This window comes from Balaenoptera acutorostrata, chromosome X (genome assembly GCF_949987535.1).
Source record: "Balaenoptera acutorostrata chromosome X, mBalAcu1.1, whole genome shotgun sequence".
Taxonomy (NCBI): domain Eukaryota; kingdom Metazoa; phylum Chordata; class Mammalia; order Artiodactyla; family Balaenopteridae; genus Balaenoptera; species Balaenoptera acutorostrata.
In genome coordinates, this window is record NC_080085.1 from 120,641,389 (window position 1) to 120,666,647 (window position 25,259).

A 25,259-nucleotide genomic window follows, 5' to 3' on the forward strand; every position below is an offset into this window, starting at 1 on the left:
GAACATTTTTTATCACTACAATCAGTTTTAAAACATTTTGATCACTCTAAAAAGAAACCCTGTACCTGTCAGTAGTAACTCCCCATTTTCCCTTTACCAAAGCCCTCAGCAACCTGGATTTACCTATTCTCGTTTCATATAAATAGCATCATATAATATGTGGCCTTTTTTTTTTTTTCTTTTTGGCCACACCACACGGCATGTGGAACTTCCCTGACCAGAGATTGAACCCATGCCCCCTGCGGTGGAAGTGCGGAGTCTTAACCACTGGACCACCAGGGAAGTCCTAATATGTGGCCTTTTATGATTGACTTCTGTCAGTTAGCTTAATGTTTTCAAGGTTTATCCATATTGTAGCATGTATGGATGCTATATTCATTCCTTTTCATGGCTGAATAATATTCCAGTGTGTGGATATACCACATTTTGCTTAGGCATTCATCTGCCGATAGCATTTTTTGGCTATCATGAATAATGCTATTAACATTCATGTACAAAGTTTTGTGTGGACATAAATTTTCATTTCTCCTGAGTATATACCTAGGAGTAGAATTCTTGGGTCACATGGTAACTCTGTGTTTAACTTTTTAAGGAACCAAAAAATTGTTTTCCATAGAGGCTGTACCAAGAGCAATGTATGAGGGTCCCAATTTCTCCACATCCTCACCAAACTTACCTTCTGTTTTGTTGATTACAGCCATCCTATTGGGTTTGAAGTTGTCTCTAATTGTGAATTTGATTTGTATTTCCCTAATGACTAATGAAGCTGAGCATCTTTTCATGTCCTTATTGGTCATTTGTACACCTTCTTCAGAGAAATCTCTACTCAGATCTTCTGCCAATTTTTAATTGGGCTATTTGTGTTTTTTATGTTGAGTTGTAAGAGTTCTTTATATATCCTATTAAAAATCCCTTATCAGATATGATTGGCAAATTTTTTCTCCTATTCTGTGGGTTATACTTTCGCTCTTTTAATAGCACCTTTTGACGCAGAAAAGTTTTTAATTTTGTTGAGATTCAATTTATTGCTTTTTTTCCTTTGGTTGTTTGAGCTTTAGGTGTCATGCTTAAGAAACCATTGCCTAATCCAAGATCATGAAGATTTACACCTATGTTTTCTTCTAAGAGTTTTATAGTTTTAGTTCCGTGGTCGATTTCTGAGTTAATTTTTGTGTATGATGTGAGGTAGGGATTCAACTTCATTCTTTTTCACGTGGGTATCCAACTGTCCCAAAACCAATTCTTGAAAAGACTGTTCTTTGCCCCATCAAATTGTTTCAATACACTTGTCAAAATCAATGACCATAAAATTGAGGATTTATCTATGGACACTCAATTCTAATCCATTGATATATATGGTAGGCTTAATACTGGCCCCCATATATGCCCACATCCTGATCCCCAGAAACGATGAATATGTTACCTTACATTTGGCAAAAAAGACTGCAGATGTGATTAAGGATCTTAAGATGTGGAGATTTTCCAGGATTAGTCAGTGCCTTTGCTAAGCAGGATTTAATACAGTTTTACTGTCAAATTCTAGCTTTACTCTTTTTCTATATGAAATTTCACATTTTATTCTTCACTTTTTCTCACCAGAAAGGATCTCTTTCTTGCCTCTCTCTCAGCTATATTCCACTTTTATTTTTACTCAAATCTTGTGAGTATGGTAGCTGGATGCTGGGGCAGGGGGATGGGCAGGAAGGTCCGTTCTCTGAAGTTCTCCTTTAGCTGCAGTCCCAGGCAGGTACTATAAACAGCGGGACCCAGATCTGAGGTCTTCACGAGTGATCCTGGCCCTTCTCCAGAGGTAATGCTGGGCTTAGTATGCGTTCACCCTTCACAAGGGGTAAGGTTTTTTTTTCTCCTCGTTTTTCTGTAACTATAGTGGGTTCCCATCTGTGTCCTCGGGCATCAGGTTTTGAGGACCTTGCATATTAAGGCTTTGTTTCCATAGGGCAGATAAGAAAGATGAGATGGGTGGACATTAGATATTTGGTATTTGGATATTGGTATTTCCTGTCTCACTCCCCAGACAGCACCTGGAGGGAAACTTTCTTAGGATTTTTTTTCCAATCTTCCCTATGGAAAAAAAAAAAAAAAAGACTGCAGATATGATTAAGGATCTTAAGATGTGGAGATTTTCCAGGATTAGTCAGTGGGCCCAATGTAATTACAAGAACCCTTATAAGAGAGAGGCAGTAGGATCACAGTCAGTAGGAGATACGATGATGGAAGCAAGAGCTTGGAGTAATATAAGGAAGGGGCTATGAGCCAGAAATTCAGGTGGCATCTAGAAGCTGAAAAAGACAGGGAAATGGACTGTTCTCTCTGAACTTCCATAAATAACCAGCTCTGACAACACCTTGACTTTGACCCAGTGAGATCGATTTTGAACTTCTGACCCCTTCAGAAGCATAAGATAATAAATTTTTTATCTTAAGCCACTGAATTTGTAGCAACTTGCTACAGCAGTAATAGGAAACTAATTCAATCTCTCTATCCACATGCCAGTACTACATTTTCTTGATTACTATGGCTTTGTAGCAATTTTATTTATTATTTATTATTATAGGCATAATGATGTACGGCTGAACTCTAGAACTTATTTTTCATGCATAACTGAAACTTTATACCCATTGAACAACAATTCCCCACTGTTTTGGCTATTCTGGCAAGCTGTATCATGTTATAGTTCAATATACCATTATTTAATTGTTACCATAATTCTTACTGCTGGATATTTGGGTTATTTTCAGTATTTCACTATTATAATAAGTGCAAAAAATATAGTTTGAGGTAAATTCTTTGTTCATTTATAATTATCAGCTTAATTTCTATGTCAAAAGAATGAATTTTTGAGGCTTTTGATAAGACCTAAATGACCTCCAGAACTCTGTACACCCACCAACAGTAAATGTGAGTACTCCTTCCCCACACTCTCATCAACCTTGTTATCAAATTTTAGACATAGATTAGACTATAAATTTAGATGTGAAAGATAAAGCTATAAAGTTAGTATAAAAAATATAAGAGAATATTTTTTTGACCTGGGGCAGGGAAATATTTCTCAAACAAAACTTTAAAAACACAGATTATAAAAGCAAACTGGCTTCCCTGGTGGCGCAGTGGTTGAGAATCTGCCTGCCAATGCAGGGGACACGGAGCCCTGGTCTGGGAAGATCCTACATGCCACGGAGCAACTAGGCCCGTGAGCCACAACTACTGAGCCTGCACGTCTGGAGCCTGTGCTCCGCAACAAGAGAGGCCGCAATAGTGAGAGGCCCGCGCACCGCGATGAAGAGTGGCCCCCGCTTGCTGCAACTAGAGAAAGCCCTCGCATAGATACGAAGACCCAACACAGCCAAAAAATAAATAAAATAAATAAATAATTTTTTAAGAAAACTAAAAAAAAAGCAAAAACTGATGGATTTAATAAATTCAAATTGAGGATGTCTATTCAACAAAGTATAAGAAAATCACAAAGTTAGTTGACATATGACAGAATGGGAAACACTAATTATTTACAATGTCTAAAACTGATAATGGATTAATATCTAGAATATTCAAGGAAAGTCTTCAAATTAACAACCCCAGAAGAAAAATGGGCAATGGTCATAAGCAGGCAATTTATAAAAGGGGAAATTCAGAAGTCTGAAAAGTATACAGAGACATGTTGTAACTCATAACAATAAGGCAAACATCAATTAAAACAAGATAGCACTTTAACTCTTTTAAATTATTAAGAATTATAAAGGGATAATTCCAAGAATTGGCATGAATGTGCAGATATAGAAATCTATACGCACTGCTGGTGGGAGTGTAGATTGGTGCAGCCAACCTGGAGGACAATCTGTCGGTGCTCAGACAAATCAGGAATAGGAATACCCTAAGACCCAGACATTCTGCTCCTGAATATATATCCTAAGTAAATTACCACATTATTCCATAAGGGTACTCAAAAGAACGTGTCCACTGTGGCAATATCTGTGGAATCAGAGTGTTTTAAGCAATCTAGATGTCAATCACTGGGAGAAAAGCTAGGAAAAAATGTGGTACATATACATCAGGCAGCAGTTAGAAGCATTAGACTAGATGTGTGCATAGCAATAAAAATGGATCTTAAAATGATGGGTTTGAATTTAAAAATTAAAGAAACACAAAATATATAATATACTCCCATTCATATAAATTAAAGCGTATGCAAACTGAACAGAATAGAGAGTTCAGCAATAAACTCACATGTACAGAGCCAACTGATTTCTGACAAAGGTAGCAAGGTAATATGATGGGGAAAGAATAGTCTTATCAATCAATAGTGCTGGAGAAATCCATATTCATAAAGAACAAACAATTAACCTCAAATATTAACCTCACTTCATATACAAGATTTATCCAAGATATATCACAGACTAAAACATAAAAGCTAAAACTATAAAGCTTTTATAATCTCAAATTAGTGTTCTCAAGACGGTATTTGTTTACCCTCCCAGAGGTACCAACAGTTCAAACAGAACTTCAAGAAGAAAGCAATGCTTAGCACAAACGAAAACACTAATGATGGAGTGTTAGTTTTCTACTGTCACATAACAAATTTCCACAACCACAGTGGCTTAAAACAATACCCATTTATTATGTCTCAGTTTGGTAAACAGAAGAGCAAGTGATCTCAAGTGAGATCTCAGCTTAGTGTCTCCCAAGGCTGAGGTCAAGATGTCAGCCAGCTAGGCTCCTATCTGGGGGCTGTGGGGAATAACCCATTTTCAGACTCATTAAGGTTGTTGATAGGATTAAATCCCATTTGGTTATAGGTCTGAAATCTCTGATTTCTTGCTGGCTCTCAGCCAGGAATGGCTCTCAGCCTCTAGAGACCACTCTTTCCACATGCCCCACCACCTCCCATGCAACTTCAAAGCCACCAATGCTTCATCAAATCTGTCACGTACTTTGAACATCTCTGACTTCTCCTTTTGCTATCAGTTGGAGAAAACTCTCTGTTTTTAAAGGATATGCCTGACTGGGTCAGGCCCACCCAGATAGTCTCCATATCATAATATCAACTGACTTGGAACTTTAATTACCAAAATAATCCCACAAAGGATCTAAAAGTTAAATTAGAATTGGAATCACAGCCCAGAAAAATAGGCCAGGACCTGTGTGATAGGTCTAACAGAGTGACTGCCTGCTAAATAGGACCCAGAGTCTACTAACATAATAGACAAAATGTCCAGAATACAATTGAAAATCACTCATCATGCTAAGAACCAGGAAAATCACAATTTGAATGAGAAAAGATGATCAAGTGACACTAATACTGAAATGAATCAGATGTTGGAATTATCTGAGAGGGATATTAAAGCTGGCATCATAAAAATGTTTCAATAATCAATTACAGATTATCTCAGAAAAAAATTTAAAAAGTAGAAAACCTCAGCAAAAGTGTAAAAGCTATTTTTAAAAAAAGAAGAAAATGGAAAATATAAAGCTGAAAAGAATAACTTTAAAAAAAAAACCTCTCTGGAGAGGCTCAAGAGCAGAGTGGAGATGACAGAAGATCAACTCAGTAAACTTAAAAGAGACCTCAACAGAAATCACCAAACAACAGTGAATTCACAGAATTTACTTAATAAGAGAGAAAATATAGACTAATATAAATGAAAAGAGACTCAGAGACCTGTGGGACAATAAAATACATGCAACACTGGTGTCATTAGAATCCCAGATGGAGAAGAAAAAGAAAGTGGGGCCAAAGATATAATAGCTGAAAATTTCCCAATTTTGGCAAAACACACAAATTTACAGATTCAAGAAGCTGAGTGAACCCCAAACAGTATAATGCCAAAGGAATCCATGCCAAAGCACATCATAACTAAACTTGTGAAAACTAAAGACAAAGAAAAAAAACTGGATAGCTGCCAGAGAAATTTGACACAATACCTGTAGAGGAGGACCAATTTGAATGACAGATTTCTCATCTGAAAACATGGAGGCCAGAAGGAAGTGGTACATTTTTCAAGTACTGGGGGGAAAAAACCAGTCCAACACAAATTCTATATCCAGTAAAACTATCCTTCAAGCATGAATGGGAAATAGAGGCATTTTCAGACCTATCTTAAAAGAATGGCTAAGGGACGTTCTTCAATGAGAAGCAAATGATAAAAGAATTGGATAGGAAGATCTAGCAATGCAAAGAGAAGAGATATGGATATATTCATTAGACTATCCTTCTCATGAGTTTTATAAATGATATTTGATAATTAAAACAAAAAATAGCACTATCTGGTTATCACAACAATGATATTTAAAAGTGGAGAAGGTTAATGGACCAAAATCAAAGCAAGGCTTCATACTTCACTTGAAGTGTTAAAATACTGATACCAGTAGACTGTGACAAGTCACATGTGTATATTGTAAAACCCAGAGCAAAAGCTACAATAATTATACAATAAGATACACTTTTTTTAAAACCCTATATATAAATCAAGATGGAATTCTAAAAATTTTTTCAAGTAACCCACCAACAGGCATGTAAAGAGATCAGAGAAATGAGAACAAGAGGGGGGAAAAAGAAACAAATAATAAAATGGCAGACTCTTATAAAGCAGAAACTAACACACCATTGTAAAGCAATTATACTCCAATAAAGATGTTAAAAAAAAATGGCAGACTCAACCACTAACATATTAATAATTATCTTCAATATAAATGGTCTAAATACATACCTATCAGAATGTCTAAAATAAAAAATAGTGATAACACTAAACGCTGGCAAGGATGCAGAGAAACTAGACCACTCATCCATCGCAGTCGGAATGTAAAGTGGTACAGCCGTCTTGGAATATAGTTTGGCAGTTTATTTAGCAACCAAATATTCAACTCTCACATGACCCAGAAACTGCATTCCTGTGCATTTATCCCAGAGAAATTAAAAAGTTACATCCACATAGAAACCTGTACATGAATGTTGAAAGCACATTATTGCTAGCAAAAAATTGGAAACAATCAAAATGTCCCTCAGTAAGTGAATAGTTAAACAAACTGGCATATCCATACTCCTCAGCGATAAAAAGCAACTACTAAAACATGCGGCAATCTAGATGGATCTCAAAGGCATTGTGCTGAATGAAAAGAGCCAACCTCAAAAGGTCACATACTCTATGATTCCATTTATACAACACTCTCACTATAGACACTGAAAACTGATCAGCAGTGCCAGGGGTTAGGAATAATTGGAAGGAGGGGGAGGGGTGTGATTATAAAATAGCAGCACAAGGGAGACCTTTGTGGTGACATAATTGTTAATTATAATTGTTCTGTATATTGATTGTAGTGGTGGTCACATAAATCTATGCATGTGATAAAATCACTCAGAATTATACACATACAACAGACCAATCAATGTCCACTACCTGGTTTTGATATTATACTACTATATTTATGTAAGATATAAACATTGCGAAAGGTATATGGGACTTCTCTGTATTGTTTTTGCAATTTCCCATAACTGTAATTATTTTAAGACAAAATTTTGAAAAATAAGATCCAAGAATTTTCCTAATTTTAATGCCACAGATCCAAGAATCTCAATGAACCCCAAGAATACCTTGGCTCATTGTAGTCCAATTGCTGAAAAGAAATGATAAGAATATTCACTGCCTTCTCATCAGAAACAATGCATGCCAGAAGGCAACAGGATGACTAATGTGTTGAAAGAAAAAAAAAAAAGTCAACCTAGAATTGTACATACAGCCAAATTACTTTTTTTTTAATTAATTTATTTATTTATGGCTGTGTTGGGTCTTCGTTTCTGTGCGAGGGCTTTCTCTAGTTGCGGCAAGCGGGGACGACTCTTCATCGCGGTGCGCGGGCCTCTCACTGTCGCGGCCTCTCTTGTTGCGGAGCACAGGCTCCAGACGCGCAGGCTCAGTAGTTGTGGCTCACGGGCTTAGTTGCTCCGTGGCATGTGGGATCTTCCCAGACCAGGGCTCGAACCCGTGTCCCCTGCATTGGCAGGCAGATTCTCAAGCACTGAGCCACCAGGGAAGCCCCTACTTTTTTTAAATGAACATAAAATGGAGACATTTTCAAATAAACAAAAGTTGAGAAAATTCATCAAAAGATGACCTACGCTATCAAAATTATTAAAGAAAATTCTTCACAATGATGAAAAACTGTAACAGATTGAAATTTGGGTCTACACAAAGAAATGAAGAATATGTGACTAAATATAAAATATCTTTCCTCATTTTTAAATTTCTTTGAAAGACTGTTGATTGCTTGAGGCAGAATAAGGTAATATAGGGTTTACTGGGAGATCAGGATGGACATATATACACTACGATGCATAAAATAGATAGCTAGTGGGAATATGCTATAAAGCACAGGAAGCTCAGCTCGGTGCTCTGTGACAACCTAGATGGGTGGGATGGGAGGAGGAGGTCCAAGAGGGAGGGGATATAGGTATACATATGGCTGATTCACTTCATAGTACAGCAGTAACTAACACAACACTGTAAAGCAATCATACTCCAATAAAAAAAATTTTTTTAATTTAGAAATAAAATGTATCACAACAACAGCACAAAGAATGGTAGGTAAATGTTGGTATACTATTATGAGTTTTTATATTACATGTGAAGTGGTATATCAATATGAACTATTACATAATAATATTTATAACATTTATTTTCTATACATAAGTATATATGCATATACATACACTCATACATACATGTGTTCTGAGACAGGGCCCATATGTTTCACCATATGGGTACACAGCACAACAAAGTTTATAAGCTCCTTGTTATGAGGAGGAACATAAAGGATCCACCAGGTGACTCAAGAGATATCAGCAGTGGAGATGTTTTAAGGTGGGTGACAAAATGACTTCATTCTTTCCATCTCTTTACCTTTCAACTATATGACATTAATGCTCCCTGACAAGGATAAGATGGATCCTATGATGAATTTTGCTGCCACAGCAACTGCAGCCATTATACCTCCCCCTATTCTAATGATGGGTCACTTCCTGCTTCAGCCTCAGATCAGCCACAGTGACAGAAGCCCATGGAATCAGAGGTGAAGCTTAACAATGGCCACTGCCTCCTCTCTTCATTTAACCCAAGAGGACATCGGAAACAGCCCAAAGACCCACTGAGGGAGATGGACATTGTTTCCCAGAAGTAAATACAGCTCAGCTTGTACTTTGGAACAATTGTCAACCTTGCTACTTGCACAATCTACTAGCAAAGGTTATGCGGTGCCTGAACATGATCATGGCAGAATCACCGGGCCTCGTCACCATCTGCCTTTTAGGATATCTACTCAGTGCTGAATGTACAGGTTTGTTTCCTTTATAAAGATACATTCAATGTGCTTGTCTTTTAGATATAGAAACATCTGGGGCTGTCTTCTTCATTAAATAATGATTACAGGATTTGACCACAATGTTTAAGATTCTACTAGTTAGCATGTGGGTTGGTGAGTACTAGTTCTCTGGTACTGGTTCTTCCTCATTTTTAAAACTAAATAGATTTACAATGTTTATAGTACATTTTTTAATGGACACTGTTGGGCTTATGATTTGACAATGTAATTCCTCAGAAAAGTCATCTCCTTGGTTAAAAAAAAATTAAAAGGGGGAAATGTTTTAACAAGGAAACAGCTGAATGTGGAGAAAAAATTAACTGTCATTTTGTGGGTTTTTAACTCATTATTTTGAAATCAAAATGGGAAACATTAAAGCAAAAACAATGGTTTTATTTACACAAAAAGTTTGATTTTAAGACATGATGTGATTCAAAATTTTAGAACTATTTAATGAGTCATGCCTCTAATTTTTAGTCTATAAAATTATATACCTTCAATTGAAAGTTTTAGTTAAAATACAAACTTTTCATTAGTAAGTTGTTATTTATCACTGAAGTTTTCCATGGGTGAGGAAGAAATTATTTTGTCTGATTCTAAACATCTCAGAGTTAATACAGGCAGAAACTCAATACTCACTTGAGCTCTTAGGACAGCAAAGCAAGTCCAAGAATTGATGTCGAGTAGGAACTTAGTTAAAGCAATTTACATCACTTGGTTTTTTTTCACAACTTTACTGACTTTATGCATTCCCCAAAGGCAGGCACATAGGGAAGAAATTACCCCATTTAGACAAACGGCATGTTCTCACAGGAAGCATTTATCACACTTACTTGTCAACCTATTATAATCAAATCTAGTAGTTGACAGTGCAAGGATCAGGGGTGCCAACCCTAAGCATCCCCAGAAAGCAGACTGGCCCGTGGTTCCCACTCCAGACATGATGTCACACTGAAATGCAGAAATAATGGTACAAGAATGCAGAGGTTAAATCAAACCAGCAAACTGGCTAGAGTCAAGCAATAAAGAAATTCAGCACGAACACTCACAAAGTGGGACAGAATGCTAAGTCTTTACACACATCTCATCAGTGTGAAATCTAGGAGGACAAAGGATCCAAACCCTTCCTTCAGGATAAGTGCTGAGATGATGGAGGTTTTAAGAGGACTGCTGCCCCCCCTGAAGACCTCAGATGTAGGAAAGAGGATAGATTCAGAGAAAAAAAGAAGGACTAGGATTTCAGAGCTTGGGAGATAATGACTAGAAGAGATAAGCCTGAAGGGAGGTTAAATATATGACCCTCAGACAATGGTGAGGAGAAAGGCAGTGTGATTCCGGAGTCACCTTAGTCAGAGATAATAGGTCCTTGAGCAGAGCGCCAAGGGGCCTTCCCTAAGCACGGACAGTGTTGATGCAGTGCTCTCCTCTGCTGTTGAACCGCCACTGGCTTCTAAAAGCAGTTTCTATGAATGATTTTCTGAGATGTTGCATTTTCATGGCTGCTGCCCTTAGATATTATTGCACCAATTTAGAATTTTGAAATCAGATGTGTTCCGTAAAACCAATTCAGTTTTGTAAAGCATATGGACCCAACCTGTCTTTCATTTAGAATGAATGAATGAAATAAATGAAAGACAGCTTCAGTCCACACGCTTTACAAAACTTTACAAAACTAGGTGACTACTACGGTGCCAGGTACTGTGGCAAGGTACTAGGGGCTCGGGGATAAACCAGATTCCCTCTTTGACCTAAAGCACCATGAGGTCAGCTGAGAGATTTCAATATAACATGAGGAGATGTATACCAGGTGCTAAAGGGGCACACAGAAAGGAACACATTAACTGGGGAGACACTGACAGAGAGACAATATTTTGAGCTGGGTCTTAAAAAATAAGTAGGTTCACTCTCCTTAAATGACTGATCTAGGTCACCCTATGCAGAGAGGATCACTCACGTGCAGAGATCCAGATCCACAAAGAATGTGAGGTCTTTCAGGAACTAAGTATGCTTTCAATATTGAATATGACAGGTGAGGCAGGGTCAGGTCATCAGATAAGGAAGGCCCTAAATTAAGGAGTTTGGACAACAGAATGCAATGTGGAGTCATCAGAAGTGTAAACATGAATACCACTGATGGCTGGCTCAGGCTGCTCGGCCTGGCAACATTCTCATGAACTGTGTGAGGAAGGGGTGGCCAGACAAGGGCAGACCAGTCTTGAGGCTACTGTAATCATCCAGGGAAGGCACGAGGGCCTGAACCTGGACATTAGCTGTACAGACAGAGAAGAGGGAATGGAATGCAAGTGACACTGAGGAAGTGGAAATGATATGACTTAACCACGTGGGTATGGAAGGGGAACGGGTTTAGAGGAAGTGGAAAGACCATGTCTTGAGCACTTAGGATACAGCACAGTGCCTAAGAGCACGGACTGTGCGGTCTGACTGCCAATGTCTAAATTCTGGCTCTGACACTTTAATATATCACTTGGGGCAAATCACTTAACCTCTCTGAACCTCCGTTTTTCTGATTTACGAAAATGAGACGACAGCACCTCTCTCATGGGACTGCCGTGCGAAGGGAATGAAATAATGGATGCAAAGCACCAAGCACATTGTCCAGCACATCAGAAGCATTAAATAAACATCAGCTCTTATCAGCCACATGATGATGGACAGTTACAAAGTTGGAAAGACAATCTGGAATTCCGAAGATATATCTGACTAGAGATGGATATTCGGAACTCACTGTCATATAGACAGTAGTTACAACCACGTGTGTGAGGATCCAGGGAGTGAGCATGGATCTTGTGGCACCTAGTACAGTGCCTGGCAGTAGTGAGTGCTCAGAAAATTGTGTTGAGTCAGGGCTGGACTAGGGTGAGGCAAGCAGGGCACACAGGGCATAAACATACTTGCACACGCTGAGAGAGAGTGCCTCCTTAGATTCTGTGCCCTAGGGGCCTTGTTTACCTCGCCCCAGCCCCGGCCCTAGCAAGGATGTATGGAGTGAAGACGGACAAGGCTGAGGCTGGAGGCTGGAGCCTGGGAGAACTCTGAACATATAAGGGGCAAGCAGAAGAAGGGGAATGAATGGATGCAAGTGGTGGATGAATAACAAGAATCAGAGCGAAGAGGAGAACCAGGAGAGAGTGAGTTCATGAAAAGAGCACCCTGAAAAGGGAAAGATCAACAATTAGAAACGTTTCAGAGCAGGCAGGAAATACAGAAGCTCAAAATTACCCTTTAGGAGGTCATTGCTGATCCTGACGGTAGTCATTTCATTATATGGATGGCGGTAAAGAAGAGAAAGAGCCACAGAAAAGTGCATTAAATAAAAAGGGGATGGAGAAAATTAGGAAGGCAGACCAGACAGAGGAGTAGAAAGGAAGAGAGAAAACCAACATACACCAGCCTGTACACATTATCTCACTGATCCTGTCAGCAACGCTGGGAGGTAGACAGTCTGATGATACTACTGTTATACCCATTTACACTTGACAAAGTTAAGCTGCAGAGATTATGTGACTTGCCTGAGGTCTCATTGCCAATAGCTGGTAGACATGTGATTCAAATCCAGGTGTGTCTGCTCTGACTCCAAACCCCTATTTTTCCACTAGACCGCACTGTAAATGGATACAGACACAGATGCTACTGTAGGAGCGCCCAGGGCCAAGCACATGAACTGGCAAGCAGAGAGGAGGGCCTGGTGGAGGCTGGGAGGCGTCGATATGCCATGGCACCCATTTGCAGCTTGTGGCTTTCTCCCAGGGCGCCTGGCTGCCTGGGAAGGGAAGGAAGAGGCAGCTGACGGCACTGACCTAGTGGCTGGGATTGTGGGGTATTGCAGCACTGAAGAAGGGGTGAAGGGAACTGAGAAAGTTGGCAAGGGAAGAGTTGAAGAGAAAAAGTCTAAGCTAAATTCAGGGAAAAAGTAAAGCCCAAGGGGACTTGAAGAGCAAGAGAAAAGCGAGAGGCTGTCAAGGGACTAGAAGGCTCCACAAAGCGAACAGCTGCAATGGAAATAAGGAACTTCGGTTTGTTTCTTTTCCTTTCCTTTTTTTTTTTTTGGCGCTAATGAGAAAACAGTCCCAAAATGCCCTGGAAAGTTCATGTTATAAACACCTGGTCCTGTTGAGATGGTATCAGACAGTCTCTAGAAGAAAGGAATAACTCCAGGCAACTTCTTGAGTTCCTGTTATTAGTTATAGATATAGATACTACATCTGTATCTCTCTATCTAGAGAGAAACACACACAGAGAGTGAAACAGAAAGAAGAGACTGAGATTGGAGAGTGGCAGGGAGGGGCTGGGGTGGAGAATTAGGTTAGAGACCTCAATCCTCCAGAGTTCAGGAGTGCGTTCCTAACAGGCTAGACAGAGCTAAAATAAACCACATCCTGAATCCCAGAGAAAGACTTATGTCACTGGAATTCCTAGAACACGTGCCAACTTAAGGTGCTGTGAGTCTGAAGGTTAAAAAAAACATGAATGCAGTGGTTTTTCTTTAATATCTAGTGAGAGACAGCAGGGTTGCATTTAGGCTTCTGCTCTTCCAAGGGAAATGTGTTGCAAAGTCATTTGGGCAACTGCGTCCTGTAAACACAGCCCGGCCAGCGTGATGGATCACCTTGCAAGGATCTGCAATTAGTTATTTTCAAATGATGACAAAGTGTGAAGTTAACTGCTTATCTGAGAACTTTCTTTTTCATCCAGAGTGAATTCAAATATGATTGAAAATCTGACCTTTTATTACCAGAGTTCTTTTGACTAAGAGTAAAATTGAATTTTAATTCCTAAATCTCCATGTGTATACAGTACCATGAGAACATCATAGATTTTGGCTCCATGCCCCAAAGATAAATTGGCTTTGGGATTACTTGGATTAAAAAGAAATCCTTTCTTAAGAGATGTATTTAATTTTCATGATGTTTTCTTTTTCTTTTAAATTTCAGTTTTTCTTGATCGTGAAAATGCCACCAAAATTCTGAATCGGCCAAAGAGGTATAATTCAGGTAAATTGGAAGAGTTTGTTCGAGGGAACCTTGAGAGAGAATGTATAGAAGAAAAGTGTAGTTTTGAAGAAGCACGAGAAGTTTTTGAAAACACTGAGAAAACTGTGAGTATTTCCACATAACATCCTTCAGATGCAGAGCAAAGAACAGAAAACCTTTAAAAAGAAAAGGGGCGGGGGAACCATACTTCTCTTTGGAATTTTAAAATATCTATACATACACGTGTTTTATAAATGTTATAATAGAGAAGGAATCAAATCAAAAACATTTTAAATAGTACCATTAACTTGTCTTCTTTTTCGTTATAGACTGAATTTTGGAAGCAATATGTTGGTAAGCAATTCATTTTATCCTCTAACTAGTATACGAAACATTTGAGAATTATGTATTTTTTTCTTCTGTATAAACATATAATATATTAAACTCTGTCAAAAGGGCTCAGAAAAATACGTCCAACTCTTTCTACCCAAAATTGAATGGTGAGAGACTCCAGGTTTATGCCAGCGTGGGAGATATCCGTTGGCAGATACGCTTACTCCTTCCTAGGGCTTCAAAAGGAACATCATTCCACCCCAGGAATCTGGAAGGGAGAGACCAAAGAGAATTGCATCTGGGACTGAATGAGAGTTTGCAATCCTCAGTAGAGAATCAGAGAATGTTGATTGACTTAAATGTATACTACTTAAAAGTCCTCCTCCTTCTGGCGGCCTACAAGGCCCTCCTGCTTGCCCAGCCCCTCCCTTCCTGCTGCCCCTCTGACCTCCTCTCCTCCTCACACTTGGGACCCCGGCCATCCTGGCCTTGCTGCTGCTCCTTGCATGCTCTAGGAATGCTTCCATTTTAAAGTCTTAGATCTGACTGTTCCTTTAATGTGGAACGGTCTTCTGCCAGGTTCCCCTAGGCTCACTCACTCACCTCCGTCAGGTCTTTACCCAAATGTCACCCTCTCAATGAAGCCTGCCTTGATCATCTATTAATACTTCAACCTGCCCCCCATAACCCCATCACTTTAGACACCGTATCCTGCTCTATTATTTTTCACAGCAATTTTCACCACTGAGGTATCATAAAATGGTCTTACATATACTATTTATGTCTCCCACCTCACTAGAATGCAAGCTTCATGTTGGCAGGGGTATTCAACTGTTTTGTTTATTGATGTAGTCCTAGTACCTTGAACAGTATCTGGTACAGAAGCACTGAGTAAATATTTGCTGAATGAATTGACCAAAAGGAGGAAAAGTCAAAACTTTAATGACAAGTAAGTTTTAAAACTAATTTAAAATCCAGCAGCAGGATTTTGAGGCAGTGTAACTTTCCCAGCTTGATTTACCTAAGACCATTTGCATGGACAGAAACTAACCTGGACAGCAAATTCACTGAATTCCATCAGTTCTATTTTCTCAGATTCTATTCTGTAGACACTAATGGACTTATTCATACTCTTGTAACTCATAATTTCTCCACTTTGTTTTTAAATCATGAGGGAAGAAGAGGTCCATTCCGTTACATTTGCTTTATCTGCCTTTCCTCATTCTTAGTAATGAATGCTACCACGCCAACTCTCTACTAAGGCATTGCCCTACAGTTAGTCCAAACAAGTCTTTTTATTCTCTATTTCTAATCTATTTAAAACTTTGAATCTTGTATTTTAAAGCAAATCAATTTCTACCTTTCCTCCCAAAATATTCCTGGCTGCATTTAAACTCTCATGGTCCCTTCATTGCCCACCCCCCACCCAGTTGGCCTCCCACCTGTGAGTAGGGGTTCATCAGTACCTCTTAAACACCATATTTTGAAGTTGGCTCCCTGCCTTCTAGGTCACAGGCTGTGTTGTTTACTGTAACTCAGGTAAAGATACCTGGAAAACATCAAGGGCATGATTCTGCTGTTGACCTGAAACAAACAGACTCCAGCAAAGATGGGTTTATTCAGGATCAGCAGAGAATTGCAATTCAGGGTCTACAACCACCATGAGCCAGGTGCAAGTCCCTGCATGGCAGGGGGCAGACAGCTCCTTTAGAGAGGGGAAAAGGAAGTGAGGAGGGCTACAGTAAACGAACAGTTCCTGGCTTTTCATATGAGAGCTCTGCCTTCCAGTCTCTTGACTCTATTTTTTTTATTTTATAAATTTATTTATTTATTGGCTGCGTTGGGTTTTCGTTGCTGCGTGTGGGCTTTCTCTAGTTGCGGCGAGCGGGGGCTACTCTTCCTCATGGTGCGCGGGCTTCTCACTGCGGTGGCTTCTCTTGTTGTGGAGCACGGGCTCTAGGCGCGAGGGCTTCAGTAGTTGTGGCACACGGGCTCAGTACTTGTGGCTCGCGGGCTCTAGAGCGGAGGCTCAGTAGTTGTGGCTCACGGGCTTAGTTGCTCCACGGCACGTGGGATCTTCCCAGACCAGGGCTCAAACCCGTGTCCCTTGCACTGGCAGGCGGATTCTTAACCACTGCGCCACCAGGGAAGTCCCTCTTGACTCTGTTTAACTGAGGTTTCTGTTTATTAATTTTTTACACTGTCACTACTGCTTTGTCTGCTAAAAATAAAACAAAAACAAGAAAAGAGAAAAAGAAAACCCAACTCTACGGCTTCTTTTCACTTTGCAGTCGAGATTCCCAACCCCCACAAAATAGCCTATGCTGTTTCTCCCTGTATGGGCTTTCTCACACGGTAGGGACGCAGGCCCCTCACCCCTGCCCTACTCTCTTCCATCATCTCACCAAGTAAGGAGCCTGGTGAAGAGGAAACATCACCCAACCCAATTAACCAGCATCTGGCCAGCCCTTTACAGAGTGCCTGTCACCTTTAATCCTCACACCAACCCTGTGAGCAAAGCACTATGAACCTCGTTTTACAGAAGAAGAAACTGAGGTTTAGGGAGGTTAAATGACTTGTCAAAGGTCACCCAGCTAGGGAGTCACGGAGCCAAATTCTCCACTGCCCAATCCCCACTTTCTCTACTACCCCTCCCGGCCTTCAAATCTAAATGCAGTTATTCATTAAACCACCACCTAGTAGGCTTAAACAGGAAGCTCTCACTTGGCAAGGTCTTGCCCCTTGTTGTCTTTGACCCCAAAGTCTGTGGCTTTGCTTCAGCCCGAAGTACACACAGACAAGCACCCAAAGGAGGACTAAATGCGGGATGAAATGACACTCATTTTAAAGATATGTCTCAGCAAATGAGTTGCTGTGTAGCTGGCTGCAAGCCCAGGGCCTTTCAGTGAAACATCCTAAATAATTCAGCTCCGTTGGTCTGTAATATAAAGTGCAAATGTGGCTCGTTTTTTTAGACCAGTTCTGAACATCAATAATAATAAACCAGAGATAACGTATTTTGTTTTCATAGAATTGGAACAAATTGAAGTATCTGTGCAAAAGCACATTGGATCAAGGGGCAGAGGGGACAAGGTCTAATTTTTACAACAAGCAGTTTTCCAGAGAGGGACTATTCCTAAAAAGGGGTATTAACCCCCAGCCAGTGGGACCTGGAAACATGCTACTGACAGCGAGCGCGACAGACACTCTACTGCTGTCCCTAGAGCAGGCAAGGGTCCACACACTAGATGTCACAGAGCTCGGCTCTAAAATATGAACGACCAATAGAAATTTCTCTTAAATTGCCCCCTTTCGCTCACTGTTTTACTCTTACATCATCTTTATCACTTACTCTTTTGTTACTCAGACATTAAGCCTTGCTGATCTCGCGCCCAGTTTTCTTCAGGGCTCCCTCTCAGCTCACAGTGCACACCAGCCTCCCTTCTGGTTCTATGCATCCCTTTCTCCTGAAGCTTCCTTAGAAGCGCGGATGGAGGCAGAGCTCTAAGAAACCACACTTAAAGGCTCCCTCCACATCCTGACCCTTCCCCTCTTTACCTATTCCTTCCTCCTGTTTTCTGATGACCAGTATCTTCAAAGGCTCTCCAGAACTCTGCAAATGTAGAAACTTCAGGAAAGGTAGGAAGGAAACACAGCCAATCTATATATAAATAAAGCACATTTTCAGAACTTTTTCTTTTTTAATTCTTTGTATTGAAAGTCGTTTCTCACTTTACCAAACCATTTGGGACCTAATCACAGACAGTAGAACATCTTTCAGGAGTAAAGCATATTTTGTACTGTTTGGAACCATCACTGCATACTCTGCTTAAAAGTGAAGTGATAAGATGAGGACGTGGATGCATGAGCGCCATGCCTAGGCTGCCAGGCCCCTGGGTGGAGTTGCTGTCTGTTACCTAGCTCAGCTTGCTCTACAAGACCTGTGACAGAGCAAGCCTCGTACAACACACAGATGATTGCTGAAGCAATGTGATTTGATTTAGAATTAACTCCATCATCATTCGATAAGGAAGGATTGAAAATTCTTCTCACACTCTGCTGACAGAATACATCTCTATACTCAGACGTTCTTTTCCCTCTTCCTCCTCCCTTCAGTTACATAAACAATGTACATGCCTTCCTCAGGGTCATTTCCTAGGACAGTGGTAGCCTAAGAACCTTTACTTGTTTTTAGAAACTTAGGAAGACAGGGGCATCCCATAAGCAGCTGGTTTCCAGGTCAGCAGTCTTGCTCTGACCCTAAAATCAGGCTCCCCTCTCCATGAATCTGTGCAGGGAAGACTAAGCATTCTAAGCAATGGATCTGCTAATTCACTTTCTTAATCTATCTCAAAGATGGAGATCAGTGTGAGTCCAATCCATGTTTAAATGGCGGCCTGTGCAAGGATGACATTAATTCCTATGAATGTTGGTGTCAAGTTGGATTTGAAGGAAAGAACTGTGAATTAGGTAAGTAACTACCTTTGGATTACTCGTGGTTCAAAATTTCCCTTTGAAACCAGATGCAACTGGAAAATGCAATGTGTATGTATCATAATTTTCTCTTAAATTATGGTAAAGAACCATTTACATGAGATCTACACTCAACAAATTTTGAAGTGTATGATACAGTACTGCTAACTCTAGGCTCTATGCTGTACAGCAGACATCTAGACCTTATTTCTCTTGCATAACTGAAACTTGATACCTGCTAAACAACAACTCCCCATTTTCCCCTCCTCCCAGCCCCTAGCAAGCACCATTGTATTCTCTGCTTCTATGTGTTGGACTATTTTTAGACACCTCATATAAGTGGAATCATGCAGTATTTGTCCTTCTACGACTGGCTTGTTTCAATTACCATAATGTCCTCTAGGCTCATCCATGTTGTCGATTATGACAGAATTTCCTTCTTTTTGAAGGCTGAATAATATTCCATTGTATAAAACATACTTTCAAAGCTTATAAACATTCATTTTATCTGCAGTCATAGTTTCCAGGATGCACTCAAGAAACTAGATGAAGAACAATAGTAAGATTTGGTAGCTAGTAGGAAGTGGTAACGATGTTCCACTAGCATATTCACCCTCAGTACAACCACATGCAGTCAGCACCGTTATCATCTCCATTCTATGCAAGTGAGAAAAGTGCAGCTCAAACAGCTCAAAAATCACAGAAGCAGTAAACAGTTGAGCCAGGATTTGAACTTCAGTTGGTTTGACCAAAACCCATTCTTCTAACTGCTACCCACAAAACACAAAGAAAACTGACCCATAAAATTGTTAGAACTCATGACTAAATTGCTATCAACAAAAGCAGTGGAAGTCAACTAAGTAAAGAAATGGGGTATGGGAAGGCCAATTCTCCCATATACTCGGCACTTCTCCACGCATACGAACCACTTCACATATGAAATTTGTTGACAAAAATCAAAACTCATTCCTGAATTTGACTATACTGATAAAGCTGAAAGAGTTACATAGAAAATCTAGGATCACTGTGCATCTTTTCTTTGCATATCCTAGAATTTTTTTGTTCTGAGATTTTGGCAATTGGAACAGTAAACCCCAAAGTCCTTTACCTACTTGTTTATTACCTCTGGATGCAGGATTACTGGTATCGTGATTGTGAAAAGCATACAGTGCTAATGACGGATTCTCTTTCTCCTCTGAAACTCCAAAAGAATAGAGATGCAGTTCTAGGGAAAGAATTTAACACCACAGGCTACATGACTAAGGGCAAAGAGTAGAAAATTAGCAAGACTCTATTAAGGCGTTATGGCAACCCACCTGACACACAGATGAAAAGGGCATAAAACAAAATGAAACGCAGCAGCTGCACTTGTCCTATTGAGAAGGGAAAAAGTCATCTCTAATGCTGTTCAGAAATCCTTTCAGTGCTAAAGAGAAATCCATTGATCATCTTCCTTTGAGATCCAAAAGATAAAAAGGAATAGAAGATAGGAAAAAGAAAAGGTGGCAGGGCAAAAACATTAAAAAAAAAAAAAGAAAAAAGGAGATGCAGGTGGATGAACTGTACCCCAGGCTTGGACTCCCACTCCTGCAGGCTTCCCAGCATGGGGACAAACCGATGTCTGGGTTCCCTTTCCTATGGGTGTGTTCATTAGCTCAACACCTCTGAAGTGCTACTTTCATCTGAAAGGTTATAATTTCAAGTTCAGATTGACCTAGATAAATCCCATCCTGCTATTATGGAAACCTACAGAAACTGATGGAGTATCAGCTTAAATAATATAACTATTAGAGCTGAGGGAATGAAGGACTCAACTGGTCTCCGTTAAGAATGAAGGGCATTGGGCTTCCCTGGTGGCGCAGTGGTTGAGAGTCTGCCTGCTAATGCAGGGGATACGGGTTCGCGCCCTGGTCTGGGAGGATCCCACATGCCGCGGAGCGGCTGGGCCCGTGAGCCACGACTGCTGAGCCTGCGCGTCTGGAGCCTGTGCTCCGCAACGGGAGAGGCCGCAATAGTGAGAGGCCCGCGCACCGCGATGAAGAGTAGCCCCCGCTTGCCGCAACTACAGGAAGCCCTAGCACAGAAACGAAGACCCAACATAGCAATCAATCAATCAATAAATAAATCTTAAAAAAAAAAAAAAAAGTATAAGAATGAAGGGCATGTGGTAGCAAAGTATAACTGAAAACAGTGTTTAGTATTAAATATTCCTAAATGTCTTTAGTTTAAAAATAAAGACACTTTAGAAGAGGCAAAGAGCCCTGAGGAATGTAGCTATAAGCACAAAACTGCTATAACAGGCTTTGTTACGTGTGTGAGGCTACAGTCTACACAGCAAAAGTGCTAGGTCTACAACGGGCACCATCTCAGGCCTCTCGGGTTCCCCACGTTTTGGTTTGGTGACACTGCAGCCACCATTACACCTGGCCTCTAGGGTGTCTTGAGCTCCCCCAGCCCATCTGATCAAGGTTTAGAAAAATCTTCCCAGCTTGCTTAGTTCAGAAACAAAGTGGGAATTCTCTCAAAAAGCTCTTTATCTCAGACACTAGAGGAAAGCAAAAGCATATACAAACTCCCATTTAAGCTGTTGCTTCAAACTGAACTAAGGACTAATCTCAAAAGCTGCTAGAAAAACAGCACAGTTCATGGAGTATCTGGGCCCCAAGTCCCTTGCCTCACCCTGTCTCGGAAAGGGAAGGAGATTTCCATTGTTAAATCCTTGTTGTTTTCCTCTTCTCTTGTTCATCAGGCTCCTCTCCAGGGGAGAGAGGTGCAAATATTCAGGGCACGCTTTCTAGTTAGAACAATTAATTGGCTACTGTGTCCCTTTGGCTGGTATAAAGACCACTGTATGTGCCCAGCTACACATCACATCTGAGTCCTTTTCAGATAAATCAAAGTCTATAAGAACTTGGTCATTCCTGTCCCTTCTACAGAGTACGAGAGGCATTTCCCCACAGTAACAGAGGATGGAAAGAAAAACAAGCATATAAACAGTTTTTTTTTTTTCGTTTTGCTAACACGTCACAGACACTACTAATTTACTGCGTATTTCTGTGGAGTAGAAAAAAGAAAATATCTTGAGTTTAGCCGAATAACAGCATATTCTGTGATACACTGGTTAAACAGAACATCTTTTGTCCAAGCTTTGGTTTTCCCATCCATGAATATATCAGGGAAGATGAAGGCAGAGTAAAATAAAGCAGAACACGGTAACTTTTGTAGTAGGCATGAGGGGAATTAGAAAGAGGTATTTCTAATACCTCGGAGGGAGAAGAACAGATGCTTTGACATGTGCTTCCACAGATATTCTAGGCACTGAGATCAGCCCCAGGACCAGGCAGAACCCACACCCAACACAGTGCCTGACGTCCGAGTGCTCAAGAAACTATTGATGAATGAGGCCCACAGTGACTGTCCCTGAGGTCCAGGACTACAGACCTCTCAACTGGAACTCCTCGTGCTGTTATTCTCTTTCCAGACTCGAGTTCTTTACCTGAGGTCAAAAGACTGCTGGTCGGACAGCAATATTTCCCACTGCGTGTGCAAACCAAGCCAGAGGACAGCAGCAGCGGCAACACACTGGGCTGCAAAGAGCAATGACGAATGAGGAACATGACAGAGAGGTCTAGTTACCTAGCCAAGGACGCAGCATCAGAATCGGGAAAAGCACCCTGACTTTACCCATTCCCGTTGTGCATGGCCTGGACCAAAGTAGTCAGCACCTACCACCCACCTCTGTGAACTTAGCACAATCTCATATTGACTGAACACTCCCTGCAGGTGGTATTTGATTTGGCTGAACACTCTAGTATTGCTTTGTAGCAACAAAATGATTGCTAGTAACATGAGAAGAGCCAGGGATGTAATCACCAATAGTGAGGAGAAAGGTCTTTAAAAAATAAATAAATAATTAAAAAGGACCAAGTGCCACCTTTATGGATCATGCACTTAGTGGATTATTGGTAGCGAAGGTTAAAGCTCAGGCTGGTTCCTCTGTCCACCTAGTAACAGTTGATTTGCCTCCCCTTATTTCCTGAAGTATCAGTAAGGAACATGAGCGAATCATTACATTAGCCTATGCTACCTATGTAAAATGTAATTAGAAAATTTAGATCTGTCACTCAAAACTCCATAATATACTCCAAAACCATATAGTCACTCTGTTAGCCTGGAATCCCCCAGGAAAAAAGAGTCTGTGACACAAGCTTATCTATTAGGGTGTGCAATTCTAGGGGGGCAAGAGTAAGGGATGGGGGAGTGAGGCAGTGAGGAAAGGAGAACCAAGAGTAAAAGGAGTCATCTCTCCTCATCTGCAACTGACTGTTTGATCTCCGGGGACTGTTTTCCAAGAAGCCACGTGAGCTGGCCTCAGGAGAGTCAGCCTCGGAGGGGAGAAGAGGTGAAAGAATCTGTCCATCAGCATCCTTCTCCAGATGGTCAACACTTCAGCCTGTGGGGCTTTAACTCCCCTGCATCACCAGGTTGTACACGCTGGGGCCCCCTAGAGGTCACATGGCATCCCAGGCCTCAGCATCAACCCGGGAACGCCAAGCTAAGAGGCGAGAGGCACACAGTACAGATCTGAGCCCAGGCCATTCAAGGCTGCACCTGGACGAGGCCAGCGGAAGTCCATGCAGAGCTGATCACCAGGGTGCTGGGGACGGACGTGGGTGAGGCTGGTGGGGACTAAGGTGATGCACAAAGAGGTGGCTAACACAGTCGCTCATGTTCAAACTCTCCATGTTCTAACTGCACTGACAAGTGAGCATTTCTCTTGAAGGCTGTACTGCTGTTGAGCCTGTAGGCAAGGGGGAAGGTGCCTATGCCTGTGTTCCTATGCTGCTCTAGAGACAGAAATAAGCCCAAGGGCAGAGCCTGTTTCTCTTAACTCAGCAGGTCTCAGCCAGCAAGCCCTAAACCCTGCTACTTCCTGTTATTGAGATCGCATCAGAGAAACAAAGGGAAAGCACGCAAATTAGAAAATGGAAAATAAGATGGCAGGAACAAGCCAAATATATCAGGAATCACAATTAATGTGAATTGGGGTTAATGACAATTTTCAGTCTGGAGTTAAAAATCTAATTGTATGCTGTTGATAAAAGAGATATCTAAAATAAAACTCTACCAGGAGGCTAAAATAAAAGGATGTAAAAACATTTGCCAGGCAAATGCTAACAAAAAGAAACTGGCAAAGCTATCTTAATATCAGATAAAATAGAATCCCGACAAAAAGCATTATAAGAGACAAAGAAATATATTTTATATTAATAAGGGAGATTGTATAGGAGAGTAAAGAAAATATGAGCCAGTAGAATGCTTATCGTTTGTCAACACATAGTGTTTCTGGCATTAGCTCCCTTAAAGGACCCTATTTCATTCTCTTGTGTTGACACATACTCACGTCAGCCAGCTTCAAGTTTGCTTTGAAAAACTGGATTATATTAAAATCAGGCACTTCTATTCAGCAAAATATACTATTTAGGGTGAAAAGGTAAGTCACAGAGTGGGAGAAAATATCCGCAATACATATATCCAGTAACTGGAACTCTTATACGCTGATGGTGGGAATCCAAATTTGCAGAAGTATCTTAGAAGACTACTTGGCAGTATCTACTAAACCTGAACACATGGTCCAATCATTGCACTCATGAGTATATATCCAGTAAATAGGCACGCATATGTTACCAAAAGATATGTACAAGAATGTTCATTACAGCATTATACATAAGTGCCAAAAACTGGAAACTCAACTCAAATATTCACCCACAGTAAAATGGATGAATGAAGGTAGTAATATTCATACAATGGAATATACTACACAGCATGCAGATGAACTATAGCTATACAAAACAACATGGATGAAGCTCACAGACAAAATGTTAACTGAAAGACACAGAGGAGTACATATTGGGAGCTTCTCCCTATATAAACTTCATGAACAGGCAAAACTAATTCCCTGTTAGAAGTCAGGGTAATGGTAACTTTGGGAAGGAGGAAATAGTGACCAGAAGGGGGAATTAGGAGAGCTTCTGGGGCATTGATAACATCCTATGTACTGATCTGTTTACTGTTTAAACAAGCGCAGTCACCTTG

General features: G+C 40.6%; 1 protein-coding gene across 1 annotated transcript in view; it reads left to right on the plus strand.

Annotated features, from left to right (window-relative positions):
* The first annotated feature begins 9,055 nt into the window (after positions 1-9,055).
* F9 (coagulation factor IX) overlaps positions 9,056-25,259 on the plus strand; it is a 29,325-nt gene continuing 13,121 nt past the window's right edge. Inside the window, exons 1-4 of the mRNA XM_007176522.3 lie at positions 9,056-9,342; positions 14,319-14,482; positions 14,687-14,711; positions 19,047-19,160. Of these exons, the coding sequence (XP_007176584.1) occupies positions 9,255-9,342; positions 14,319-14,482; positions 14,687-14,711; positions 19,047-19,160 (391 nt within the window). The 5' untranslated portion in view covers positions 9,056-9,254. The remainder of the gene's footprint in view (positions 9,343-14,318; positions 14,483-14,686; positions 14,712-19,046; positions 19,161-25,259) is intronic.